The sequence below is a fragment of the Heteronotia binoei genome, chromosome 4 (genome assembly GCF_032191835.1).
Source record: "Heteronotia binoei isolate CCM8104 ecotype False Entrance Well chromosome 4, APGP_CSIRO_Hbin_v1, whole genome shotgun sequence".
Taxonomy (NCBI): Eukaryota; Metazoa; Chordata; class Lepidosauria; order Squamata; family Gekkonidae; genus Heteronotia; species Heteronotia binoei.
Genome location: NC_083226.1, coordinates 8832173 through 8846214, shown reverse-complemented (window position 1 = coordinate 8846214; position 14042 = coordinate 8832173). Strand labels below are relative to the sequence as shown.

General features: G+C 48.9%; 1 protein-coding gene across 1 annotated transcript in view; it reads right to left on the bottom strand.

Annotated features, from left to right (window-relative positions):
- The window catches only part of LOC132570269 (alpha-2-macroglobulin-like protein 1), a 104448-nt gene extending 96429 nt beyond the window's left edge, over window positions 1-8019 (bottom strand). Inside the window, exons 1-3 of the mRNA XM_060236755.1 lie at window positions 7712-8019; window positions 3281-3464; window positions 766-798 (exon numbers count right to left, since the gene is read on the bottom strand). Of these exons, the coding sequence (XP_060092738.1) occupies window positions 766-798; window positions 3281-3464; window positions 7712-7779 (285 nt within the window). The 5' untranslated portion in view covers window positions 7780-8019. The remainder of the gene's footprint in view (window positions 1-765; window positions 799-3280; window positions 3465-7711) is intronic.
- Between the last annotated feature and the right edge of the window lie 6023 nt (window positions 8020-14042).

The window sequence follows — 14042 nt, the reverse complement described above, 5'->3', positions numbered from 1 at the left end:
AGAGCTGCAAATCTGTGACGATGGGGCTTTTTCACCAAAACCGCAAGTAGACAAAACAATAAATTCCTTTCCACTTTTTAGCATTGTCCTTTAAATTTACAAAATTCAAATTTTGCCCCTTCTCCCCTTCTTCTTCCAAACTTTCTGAATCTCTATTTCCCACCTTCTGATTTTATTTTGTTTAATTTTAAATAGTTCCAGAATGATGATAGTCATCAGTACTTTTTTCTGCAGTTATCCAAATCCAACACCGTTCTTGTATAGCTTTAGATGTTTAGCAGTCTCAAAGTTTCCATGACTCTGGAAACTTCTGCAGATGATGAATATGCAACTCGTCTCCGGAGACCCCTCAAAGGAGCTCCCCCCCCCGGGACTCCCTTTTAGCCAAGGTAAATCTCCTCAAAGTTTCCTGTGCATATCTTGGACTGATCTCTGACTGAGAAAAGTAGGCAGTAGGCATTAAATTGCCCTCCACTACCCCGAACTGAAGCCCCAGCTTGCTCCCCTTCTGAGAAGCAATTCAGCTCGGCATTTTCCAACCCCGGAAGTCCAAGACCCCCACTCCACCTGTTGAACCCCATCTTCCTCTTGCTGATTCCTCCAAGTCCTTCTGAGGCCTCTGTTCTTTGCTCATCCCCTTCCATCCCCGATGGCATTATAGTTTGCTGAGGTCCCCCTCCCCTCCCCTCCCCTTCCCAAGCCCCACCCCCAAATCACCAAGCCAGTTTTGGAAACCCTAGGGAAGTAGCTGGGAGATATACTTACTGAGCTCCATGTTCCTGAAATTAAGGGTGGTACCTGAGAAAGAGAGACAAACAGATGGGAGGAAAAGTTGGCACAAAAAGTTGGAAAACATTAGCACAAAAGTCCTTCCATTTTGCCATAAACTCAAATCCAAATCATATTGGCAGGAAACAGAAAAACAGCCCTGATTCATAAGACCCAGAGGCCTCTGGGAAATACTGGGACAAGCTGAGCATGAGGAAGCAACAAACCTTCCTCAGAGAGGCTCTTTACCCCTGGGATTTGGTAGCAAACTGCTACCAAATGGTTGAGATAGGGTTGCCAGTCCCCCTGGAGGCCCCCCGATTTTGGGGGCTCCAATCTGCTGTTAGCAAGCCCCACCCCTAAACAGACCCCTCTCGCATTGACGTCATCAGCGCAATGATGTCCAGAAGTGACATCATCACACCAGGTATGTCTTGTGTGGACACTCCAGTATTTTGGCCAAAACTCTATGGTAACCATTTTGGCCAAAATGCTAGAGCATCTACATCGTGATGATGTCACTTCCAGGAAGGACTGGGGTAACCCCATAGGCCAGGAAGGCGGCCACCTAGGGTGCCATCTGGCCAAGGATTTTCAGCCATTTGCATAACTTACAAGTTACAGTTCTCATTCATACTTTACTTTAAGATGGGACATTTGCTTCTAATGGCTCTGCTATGCGTGTCAGCCGATGTAACTTTACTGAATAAAATGCTTAGCTGAACTGTCGCCATCTTTAAGCGCTGTTACGAACCGTGAGAAAAGACCTTGCATATCAAAGTAGAAAGTGCAGATGTTGCCAATGCTGGATGTGAACATTTCTTCCCCTTGATACTAACAAAGGCAGAAATTCCCCCCTTTGAAGATAAAGCGCCTGGCCATCCTCGGAAGACTAACAGTAACAATAAGATAAGAGAGGGAGACCGTGTGAATCTTTGCACCTCACCTCTGCAATGTTTAGAATTGTGGCTTTGTATAATTCCCTTTGATGTACCCCAATATAGCCTGCCCTCTAATGCTACAATGTATCAGTCTCAATTTTCCTTCGTTGGGATGCTTATGGATTATCAAATAAAGCCTAACTTTGCAACAATTCAAGGTCCGGTCAATTTGAGATCCCATCGTCTGACAATGCGAAGTACAAATCCATCAGTCTCCTGGCTCCACCCCCAAAGTCTCCTGGCTCCACCCCCAAAGTCTCCTGGCTCCACCCCCAAAGTCCCCAGATATTTCTTGAATTGCACTTGGCAACCCTAGGGGGCAGCCACAGAATGGTTGCGTCAAAATGGCTGCTGCAGCTTCACCCAGTGAAACTGGTGCCAAATCAACACATTTAAAATCTTCAGAGCCAATTAAACGTTTTCTGGTGCCCATGTCGGGTTGCAAGATCCTACTTGGCTGCCAGTGGGGGATTTTAGTCCTCTGTCCTGGAGTTTTTGGGGCGCGTGCAAAGCGCATGCAACCCGATGACATCATCCAAAAAGTGCTGTCATGCCAGGCATGTTGTGCAGGGAACACTCTATCATTTGAGGGAAACTCTACGGTCACCATAGAGTATTTTTCCAAATGATAGAGCATCCTCCTCACAATGTGCCCAGCGTGATAACAGGCACGCCAAGCGTGTCAGATGGTTCCTGGGCCACACATTCTTCAGGGACTAAGTATAAACATGCAGGTTGACTTTCAGTTAGTGCTTGTCTCTACCACTGTCCAGAAGACCATCAATGTAATGTGAGATCAAGCTAGGGTTGCCAAGTCCAATTCAAGAAATATCTGGGGACTTTGGGGGTGGAGCCAGGAGACTTTGGGGGTGGAGCCAGGAGACATTGGGGCGGTGCCAGGAACAAGGGTGTGACAAGCATCATTGAACTCCAAGGGAGTTCTGGCCATCACATTTCAAGGGACAGCACACCTTTTTAAATGTCTTCCTTCCATAGGAAATAATGAAGGATGGGGCACCTTCTTTTGGGGCTCATAGAATTGGACCCCCTGGTCCAATCGTTTTGAAACTTGGGGGGTACTTTGGGGAGAGGGACTAGATACTATACTAAAAATTTGGTGCACCTACCTCAAAAAACAGCTCCCCCAGAGCCCCCGAAACCTCCAAATCAATTCTCCATTATACCCTATGAGAATCGATCTCCACATAGGGAATAATGAAGTGCTCAGCAGACATCTCCCTCCCCCCCCCCCAACTTTCTGGCGACTCTGAAGTGAGGGATTGGCCTCTCTACTCACAAGTTGCTGCCAACTTCTCCAAAGTAACACAGACACCACATCCCAAGAGGAAGCCTTTCAATTGGAGTCTGAAGCCTCCAGAGGGGGAAAGTCACATGGTCCTCTGGGGGTGGGGCTTCCCCCTGCCGCGCAGCTGACTGCGGGCAGGAAGGAGCCTGGGAAAGCGGACAAACCCCCGCTGGAACCTAGGGATTGGCAAGCCTAGATCAAGCTAATATAAAGACCAGCAAGTGCAGGGGCCAGTTATTGAGTCTCTAGCAGTGGGAAACCTCACCTGGAAACTAATGCATTCAAAGTGCTGTGGTTTCTCCACATCCTTCGCCATCAGCAGGTGATTCTGGGTCTTCATCTCCAACGTTACTGCCAGGTGGACAGTCTCAGAGAGTGACTGTAGAAGTACACAGAACTTTTCGGTGCCAGGGTGCTGAATGACCGCTGGGAAGGCCACCAAATAATGACTGGAAGAGAAATGAAAAGATGAAGTGAAGCCTGAAACGTTATTGAGAGCATCCATCACTTGCCCTCTGGATGTGAATAGACTCACTGCCCAACTAAATTTTATCTAGATTACCTTCGGGAAATGAGAGACCACCATGAAGGCCTGTACTATGGTTTCCAAGGAAACGTTCCATAGTCTTGAGTGAAAGAGACCCCTGCCAGGGAAGAATCAACCTCATTTCCTAGAAGGAAGGGTAACCTCCAGGTTTCTTCATCCTAAAGGATTCCAGTCACCAGATGGGCCTTCAAGATCTGCAGGAAGTACAGCTGATTTCCATACTAAAGAGATGAGTTCCCCTTGGAAAGTGGCTCCTTTTGAAGGGTGGGCTGTATGTTATTATAGCTCACTGAGATATTCATGCCTTCATGATCCAGAAGAGGAATACAACAGCCAGGATTAGACTGAGAGCGTGTCCAGACTAAGTTCACCCAGCACATTTCCCTTACTTATTACCCTAGAGCAGGGGTGTCAAACTCATTTGTTATAAGGGCCAGATTTGACATAAATGAGAATTTGTTGTTGGACCAAGCCATGTGTGTCATAAAATGTACTGCCAGGTAGCACAGATATAAACTTTATAAATGGCACAGACAAACACAACAGGGCTTCTCTTATGTTCTTATGTGACACAGAGTGTTGGACTGGATGGGCCATTGGCCTGATCCAACATGGCTTCTCTTATGTTCTTATGTGACTCAGAGTGTTGGACTGGATGGGCCATTGGCCTGATCCAACATGGCTTCTCTTATGTTCTTCTGCGACACAGAGCGTTGGACTGGATGGGCCATTGGCCTGATTCAACAGGGCTTTTCTTATGTTCTTATGTGACTTAGAGTGTTGGACTGGATGGGCCACTGGCCTGACCTAGGCTTCCCAAATTCCCCGCCTGGCCTGGAGACCCCTGATTTGGAGCCTCCTCCCCCCGCGCGGCAAAAAAGGGAAAGCGGGAGGGGGGGGAGAATGGCAGCCCTTCCCACCCAGCCCCGATCGCAGCAGCCAGAGCTCTTCCGTTTTCTCAGGCTGCTTCCTGCCCCCAGTCAATTGGCCGGTGAAGGGAGGGGAGCCCAGCCCCGCCTCCAAGGGACCATGTGCCTTTGCACCTCCGGAGGTGAGTGAGTTCTGCCGGCTTCCTATTCCATGCCATAAAGTGCCCAGCTGGTATGCCTGTGTTGCTGTGAGAAGCTGGCAGCAACTCGTGAGTAGAGGCCAGTCCCCTGCATCAGATTTGCCAGAAACCGGGGGGGGGGGGCGGAGGGGGAAGGGGGGTGAAGAGGGAAACGTCTTCATTATTCCCTATGTGAAGACCGATTCTCATAGGGTATAATGGGGAATTGATTTGGAGGTTTCGGGGGCTCTGGGGGAGCTGTTTTTTGAGGTAGAGGCACCAAATTTTCAATATAGTATCTAGTGCCCCTCCCCAAAGTATCCCCCAAATTTCAAAACGATTGGACCAGGGGGTCCAATTCTATGAGCCCCAAAAGAAGGTGCCCTTATCCTTCATTATTTCCTATGGAACGAAGACATTTAAAAAGGTGTGCTGTCCCTTTAAATGTGATGGCCAGAACTCTCTTGGAGTTCAATTATGCTTGTCACACTCTTGTTCCTGGCTCCGCCCCAATGTCTCCTGGCTCCACCCCCAAAGTCCCCAGATATTTTTTGAATTGGACTTGGCAACCCTAGCCTGACCCAACATGGCTTCTCTTATGTTCTTATGTGACTCAGAGTGTTGGACTGGATGGGCCATTGGCCTGATCCAACAGGGCTTCTCTTATTTTCTAATGTGACACAGAGTGTTGGACTTGATGGGCCACTGGCCTGATCCAACAGGGCTTCTCTTATGTTCTTATGTGACACAGAGTGTTGGACTGGATGGGCCATTGGCCTGATCCAACAGGGCTTCTCTTATGTTCTTCTGTGACACAGAGTGTTGAAATGGATGGGCCACTGGCCTGATCCAACAGGGCTTCTCTTATGTTCTTCTGTGACACAGAGTGTTGGACTGGATGGGCCACTGGCCTGATCCAGCATGGCTTCTCCTATGTTCTTATGTGACACAGAATGTTGGACTGGATGGGCCATTGGCCTGATCCAACAGGGCTTCTCTTATGTTCTTATGTGTCACAGAGTGTTTGACTGGATGGGCCATTGGCCTGATCCAACATGGCTTCTCTTATATTCTTATGTGACTCAGAGTGTTGGACTGGATGGGCCATTGGCCTGATCCAACAGGGCTTCTCTTATGTTCTTATGTGTCACAGAGTGTTGGACTGGATGGGCCATTGGCCTGATCCAACATGGCTTCTCTTATGTTCTTATGTGACTCAGAGTGTTGGACTGGATGGGCCACTGGCCTTATCCAACATGGCTTCTCTTATGTTCTTAGGGGCCACAGCCCTTTCCCCCAGGCTGACTGCCTGTGACTCAATCTACCTTCTGAGTGAGGGATCCTTCTCTCAGCCACAGACCATCCTCTCAGCCTTACTCTGTGAGAGAAAAGAACACAGTTCCACAGCCCACAACGTTTATGTAGCAATCCCCTCACACAGTCCCTGGACACTGATTGGTTACAGTGGGTGCCAAGCATTGTGGGGATTGTAGGCTGTGTCTGCTTTCTACTCCCACACTGGTCTTCAGGCCCAGGCCTCCCTAGGCCTCGTCTCCCAATCCTGCACAGATCATGACACATGGTGACTACGGGAAACCTCCACATCCAGATGTGGAAGATCTCTAATTTCCAGGAGGAGGAGAAGGCAACATCAGGGGAAGTCCTTGGCCTCAATGTCCTGTTTCTTGGCCTCCAAGGATGCTGGACTAGAGGGGAGTCACTCCTTCAAGCTTCCCCTTCCATTTAGTTCAGGGAAAGTCTGATGATGTTAGGGTTGCCAACTCCAGTGTGAGAAATTCCTGGAGATTTGGGGGTGGAGCCTGGATAGACAGGTTTATACAAAGTTATGCATAAGGAAGATAGTTCCAGGGGGAGGGGTAGCCATGTTAGGTTGCAGTAGCACATCGAGCACACTTCAGAGACCAACGAGATTTCAGTGGTACCAGCTTTTGAGAGTCAGAGCTCAGACAAAAGGAGTTTTGCCTCTCAAAAGCTCCTGCCCTGAAAGGCTTGTTGGACTTCTAAGGTGCTGTTTTTGAACTCTAATCTAGCTGTACATAAGGAAGAGTCAGGAGACAGAGAGAGCTGGTTCTCCCTCTCCTGTAAAAGAGGAGCTAGTAGCCCTGTGTCAATGGACAACAGATTCTGGGCCAGGTGCAAGACAGTTCTTATGTTGTCCAAGAACAAATTCAGCAAACTCGAACATTCTTGGAGGAGGGGTCAATTGATGGCTGACTAAAAGAAGCCTCCTTGTTCAGTCACCCTCCAAACACCACCAGTGCCGGGGGCAAAGACAATGGCGGGTTTGATGCCCCTGCTCAAAGGTTTCCAAGGCCTCTGTTGACCGTTATGTGGACAGGTTTGCCAATCTCCAGGTAGGATCTGGAGGTCTCCTGGAATTACAGGATGTCCAGTTGACCAAGATCAGTTCCTCTGGATAAAATGGCTGCTTTGGAGGGTGGACTCTGTGGCATCACAGGCCTACTAAGTTCTCTCCCCAGTTCCGCCCCCTGAATCTCCAGAGATCTCCCAACCTGGAGGTGGTAGCTCTATAAAGTAATATGAAATATGATGTTGGACTAGAGGGGTGGCCAAACTGTGGCTTGGGAGCCACATGTGGCTCTTTCACACACATTGTGTGGCTCTCAAAGGCCCTCACCAGCCCCATTGGCCGGCAGCTTAGAGATTGCATTTAAAGGTAAAGCTGTTTTATTTCCACCTCCACCTCCCTCACCCATCTATTTCCTTCCTTCCTCCCTCCCTCCCAGTTCTGAAACATCTGACGTTCATGTCTTGCGGCTCTCGAACATCTGATGTTTATTCCATGTGGCTCTTATGCTAAGCACGTTTGGCCACCCCTGGACTAGAATGATGGACCATTGCTCTGACATGGCTGGCCTTACATTTAGACTTATCATTTGCCTTACAATGGATCTTAACATTTTAGAAACTTGAAACCCTCCTCCTTTCCATTCTGAGGACAACCTGAGTTCAAGTCACCCGCTGACTCCAAACTTTTCCATAAGATAACCCTCTAGGCTGACTATCACAACTTCTTCACATCTGTCCAGCAAAAAGAAATGAAAGGTAAGAAGCCTTACGACTCCGGAGCCACTGGAGCTGTGATGGAGAGCAGAGTCAGGGTCCAGAGAATCAGGGCAGCCCCCATGGCTTGAACTGAGCTGGAGGCAGAGATGAGTATCACACCAGAGCTCCTGCTGCAGAGACCTAAATAGCCTCCGATGCACACCTGTACTGTCAGGTGCAAGGGCTTCAGCTCCCTCGTTCGATTGCCACCTATTTATTCTCCCCGGTGGTTCAGACTGAGCAAAGGTAATGTCCCTCTCAGCCCCCTCTCTCCAGCTCCATCCAGGGAGCAGTCTAGTTCAGATCTGTCTCACACGAATCTGGAAGTCCAGGACTTGAACTTCAAACATGGAATTTGGCCTCCTCAGTAGAACTGGTTCAGTTTTGTAAACAGGCGCTTGTTTGCAACATCAGTTTGCTATGAAACCAAGCAACCCTGTACGATTGAAATGGGCCAGAGTCAGGTTTTCAGGGGTCCGAGGCGGACAGTTTGTGGACTCCCCTCCTCCACTGACCCCTAAGCCCTCTTGCTCTCCCACCCACCTGTTGCTGTGGTCCTCCCTCGCTTGCTCCCCAGCCTTCCCCCTGCCAGTGCTCACAGCTGACAGCAGTATTTTCCCCACTGGCATTGGGCAGTCCATGCAGCAGGGAACAGAGATGAAGGAAACAGGAGCAAGGGAGCCCTAGCCAGTGGCCCACCTCGGGGTCTGCTGATGCCGGCCCTGTGTGAGCAGATCAACACTTCGAAGAAGACACAACATGAGCAGCATGTGGAGAGATTGTATGTTAGCTCAGGACAATATTCAGCATGAATTACGCTGGGATGCACACCACTTTGGCTGAGTCCATGGAGCCCATATCAGTGTGGTCTAGTGACTGGACACCTCCAGGTGGTGACTGAAGAAGAAGAAGATATTGGATTTATATCCCGCCCTCCACTCCGAAGAGTCTCCGAGTGGCTCACAATCTCCTTTCCCTTCCTCCCCCACAACAGACACCCTGTGAGGTAGATGAAGATATTGGATTCATATCCCGCCCTCCACTCTGAAGAGTCTCAGAGCGGCTCACAATCTCCTTTCCTTTCCTCCCCCACTACAGTCACCCTGTGAGGTAGATGAAGATATTGGATTTATATCCTGCCCTCCACTCCGAAGAGTCTCAGAGCAGCTCACAATCTCCTTTCCCTTCCTCCCCCACTACAGTCACACTGTGAGGTAGATGAAGATATTGGATTTATATCCTGCCCTCCACTCTGAAGAGTCTCAGAGCGGCTCACAGTCTCCTTTCCCTTCCTCCCCCACAACAGACGCCCTGTGAGGTGGGTGGGGCTGAGAGGGCTCTCACAGCAGCTGCCCTTTCAAGGACCGAGTCTCAGAACGGCCTACAATCTCCTTTCCCTTCCTCCCCCACAACAGGCACCCTGTGAGGTGGGTGGAGCTGAGAGGGCTCTCACAGCAGCTGCCCTTTCAAGGACAGAGTCTCAGAACGGCCTACAATCTCCTTTCCCTTCCTCCCCCACAACAGACACCCTGTGAGGTGGGTGGGGCTGAGAGGGCTCTCACAGCAGCTGCCCTTTCAAAGACAACCTCTGCCAGAGCTATGGCTGACCCAAGGCCATGCTAGCGGGTGCAAGTGTAGTAGTGGGGAATCGAACCCGGTTCTCCCAGATAAGAGTCCGCACACTTAACCACTACACCAAACTGGAGATCTCCTAGGATTACAAGGCACCTCCAGGCAATAGAGATCAGTTCCTCTGGAAATGTTCTCAAGTGCCAGCCAACCAGGTCCAATTCAGGAAATATCTGGGGACTTTGGGAGTGAAAAGGAGAAGGAAAGGTCCCCTGTGCAAGCACCGGTCGTTTCCGACTCTGGGGTGACATTGCTTTCACAACGTTTTCACGGCAGACTTTTGACGGGGTGGTTTGCCATTGCCTTCCGCAGTGAAGCCAGCAGCAAATTGTAACAAGATTGCGTCACATCACAAAACCTTTATTGGGATAACGAGACAAAGCAAAGTTTTAAAAAAATCTGCATGGCCAATCGGATCTCCCCTAGCCGGTCAGAATCCCTGCTGGGCAAAAGCCTCGAGTGTCTCTGTCCACCTTCAAAAAACTCTTGACGGCCTCCAGGAAATGTGCTGATTGGCATCCCAGCACCCATGAGAACCACGCTGGGGACCCCTTCCATAGAGTTTTCGAGGCAAGAGACATTCAGAGGTGGCTTGCAGTAGATTGGAGGCGGGCGAATGTTGTCCCCCGTCTTCAAGAAGGGGACAAAAGAGATCCAGGTAACTACCAACTCGTCAGCTTGATGTCTATACCTGGAAATGTTTTAGAACAAATCATCAAACAGTTGGTCCTGGAACATTTAGAAAGAATGGATGTGATAACTAAGAGCCAGCATGGGTTTCTCAAGAAGTAGTCATGTCAAACTAACCTGATCTCTTTTTTTGAGAAAGTGACTACCTTGCTGGATCAGGGGAATGCTGTAGACATCGTTTATCTTGATTTCATTATGGCTTCTGAAAAGGTTCCACATACTATCTTTGTTGACAAGTTGGTAAAATGTGGTTTGGATCCTGGTACTGTTAGGTGGATCTGTAACTGGTTGACAGATCGCACCCAAAGAGTGTTGTGAATGGTCCCTCATCCTCTTGGAGAGGAGTGACAAGTGGAGTGCCTCAAGGATCTGTCCTGGGACCTGTTTTGTTCAACATCTTTATCGATGATTTGGATGAAGGAATAGAGGGAATGCTTATTAAATTTGGCAGTGATACTAAATTGGGAGGGGTTGCAAATACAGTAGAAGACAGAAACAGGATACAGGATGACCTTGACAGACTGGAAAACTGGGCTAAAACCAATAAAATGAATTTTAACAGGGATAAATGTAAAGTTCTGCATTTAGGTAGAAAAAATCCAATGCATGGTTATAGGATGGGGGAGACTTGTCTTAGCAGTAGTATATGCGAAAAGGATCTAGGGGTCTTAGCGGATCATATGCTGAACATGAGTAAACAGTGTGATGTGGTGGCTAAAAAGGCAAATGCAATTTTGGGATGTATCAACAGAAGTATAGTGTCCAGATCTTGTGGAGTATTGTGTTCAGTTTTGGGCACCACATTTTAAGAAGGATATAGACAAGCTGGAACGGGTCCTGAGAAAGGCGACGAAGATGGTGAGGCGTCTGGAGACCAAGTCCTATGAGGAAAGGTTGAAGGAGCTGGGGATGTTTAGCCTGGAGAGGAGGCGGCTGAGAGGTGATATGATCACCATCTGTAAGTCCTTGAAGGGCTGTCCTATAGAAGATGGTGTGGAATTGTTTTCTGTGGCCTCAGAAGGTAGGACCAGAACCAGTGGGTTGAAATTAAATCAGAAGAGTTTTCGGCTCAACATTATGAAGAACTTCCTGACAGAGCGATTCCTCAGTGGAACAGGCTTCCTCGGGAGGTGGAATGTTTCAGTAGGGCCATCAGCTTCCTCGTGGCCTTGCATGTCCCTGGAAAAGGTCCAGAGCAGACCAAAAGCAAACTTTCCACTTGCCAAGGATGACAAGTCAACAGAAGAGGAGAGTGGCTTGTGGGTCACTAACCCACCTCTCAAACTTCACTCAAGGGGGCTGTGAGGATAAAAGCTCCTACGTTTGCTTCTGGTCTCTGTCACTGAACTGCCGTGGCATGGCTCACAGGGGCTGACTTTAGGGTTGCCAAGTCAAAAAGTCCAGTTCAAAAAATATCTGGGGACTTTGGGGATGGAGCCAGGAGACATTGGGATGGAGCCAGGAGCGAGGTTGTGACAAGCATAAGTGAACTCCAAAGGGAGTTCTGGCTATCACATTTAAAGGGACGTCACACCTTTTAAATGCCTTCCCTCCATTGGAAATAATGAAGGATAGGGGCACCTTCTTTTGGGTCACAGAATTTGACCCGCTGGTCCAATCCTTTTGAAACTTGGAGGGTGTTTTTAGGTGAGGTACTGGATGCTATACTGAAAATTTGGTGCCTCTACTTCAAAAAACAGCCCTTCCAGATCTCCAGATAACCGCAGATAAATTCTCCATTATTCCCTATGGGAATTTATCTCCATAAGGAATAATGGAGTACCCAACAGACATTTCCCTCCCCCCACCCCCGCTTTCTGATGACCCTGAAGTGGGGGAGGGCCTCCAAACCAGGGGATCCCCTGCCTCCACCTGGGGATTGGCAACCCTAACTCTCTCTCACACACACAGAGCAGCCAAAATAAACAGTCTGCAATCCCACACTTGTGTGGTCTCACTGGGGCAATTTACTCACGAGTTGCTGGAGTCCCAAGATCGCTCAGACTAACGCAGGGAAAGCAAAGGTTCCAGTCCTCCATTGCTACACAAACAACTTCTTAAAAAGGATTGTGAAACAAGCGGAGGGTCTGAATGGCTACAGCTTCACAGCTAACTGGCAGCAGCCATCTTGTTCTACCGGCTCACTTGCCCCCATTCAGCCTGGCTGGGTCCTAGATTTAAAGGCACAGACACACTATTCAGAAAACAAGTCTTTCCAAAGTTCCTCTAGTTCTAAAGTGGAAAGGCAGGTGGAAGCTGTGGCGGTGGAGCTCCCCCCCCACCCCCGCCGACCAGCTGGCTGGGGGCGGGAAAGAGCTTGCAAAACTGGGGGATCCCCCGCTGAGACTTGGAGATTGGCAAGCCCAGCTGGCTTGGACCGTTGTGACACGGCAACCCAGAAGGGTTTGTCCATCAGCCAAGTAATTGCTGTTGTTGCAAAATGAACAATGGATTGGCTGGAGAGTGGCTCTTAATTGGAGGTCCAGGTCCGGGCAAAAACTGGAGAGGCCCAAAAAGGGTTCCCTGGCCATAAAGGCTCTTTAGCCTAAAAAAAAAAACAAGGCGAGTCAGGGGAGACATGACAGAGGTCTACAAAATTATGCATGGTGAGTGGACAGGAAGAAGCTTTTCTCTCTCTCCCATAATACCAGTGTTGGAGTGAGCAACTCAGCATGCCTGGACATTACATCACTCTCTGTGCATTACATCACTCTCTGTGTGTCTAGGTGTTATCTCTTTGAATGGGATGCTCCTCCACTCTTCTTTGTCCGCCCCATCTCCCTTTATATGGCCTTCCATGGAGACACACGTCTTCTCTACAGGTCTCTCCAATATGTACAACACCCTCATACTCCCATATAGAATCGTAGAGTTGTAAGGAGCCATACAGCGGGAAAACTGGGCTATAAACCAATAAGATGAATTTTAACAGGGATAAATGTAAAGTTCTGCATTTAGGTAGGAAAAATCCAATGCACGGTTATAGGATGGAGGAGACTTGTCTTAGCGGTAGTATGTGCGAAAAGGATCGAGGGGTCTCAGTGGATCATATGCTGAACATGAGTCAACAGTGTGATGCGGTGGCTAAAAAGGCAAATGCAATTTAGTTCCCCCTGACTTTGACAGATTGCCTGTATGCTTCAGGTGGGTGCCCAGGTTGGTCCGAAGTAACAAAACAAAATTTGTGTCCAGTGGCATCTTTATGACCCGCAAAGTTTAATTCTGGGCATAAGATGTGTGCATGCATTGTTTTGTGTAGTGGTGAAGAGCACAGGCTCTAACCTAGTAGACTTTAATTTAAAGTTAAAGTTGCTTTCTTTCCACCTCTCCCTCCCCAACTACTTCCCTCCCTCCCTCCCATTCATCTGCCTTGCAGCTCCGACACGTCTGGCGTCCATGTCTTGCAGCTCTCAAGCATCTGACGTTTATTCGATGTGGCTCTTTCGTTAAGCAAGTTTGGCCACCCCTGAACTAGTCCAACCCCCTGCTCCATGCAGGATCAGCCTAAAGCATCTCCAACAAATAATTATCCAGCCACGTTTTGAATACTGCCAACGAAGGGGAGCTCACCGCCTTCCTAGGCAGCTGGTTACACCTCTGAATTCCACCCCCTAATATCTAGCCGGTACCTTTCTGCTTGTAATTTGAACCCATTGCTTTGGGTTCTATCCTCGGCTGCCAAGTGGAACGGCTCCCTTGCACTCCTCTAATTGACAGCCTTTCGAACATTTAAATAGAGCAATCATGCCCCGCCCCCTCAATCTCCTCTTCTCCAGACGAACATTCCCAAGGCCCTCCTCAGCCTTTCCTCAGAGGGTTCTTCCTCCAGGCTGTTGATCATCCTCCTTGCTCTCTTCTGCACTTGCTCGATTTTGTCCACATCTTTTTTTGAAGCGAGGCCTCCAGAACTGCAGACAGTATTCCCGGTGTGGCCTGACCAAGGCAGTAGACAGCGTAGCTATGGCCTCCTGTGCTATAGCCCTTTTGATACAACCCCGGATTGAATTTGCCTTTTTTGCCACGGCA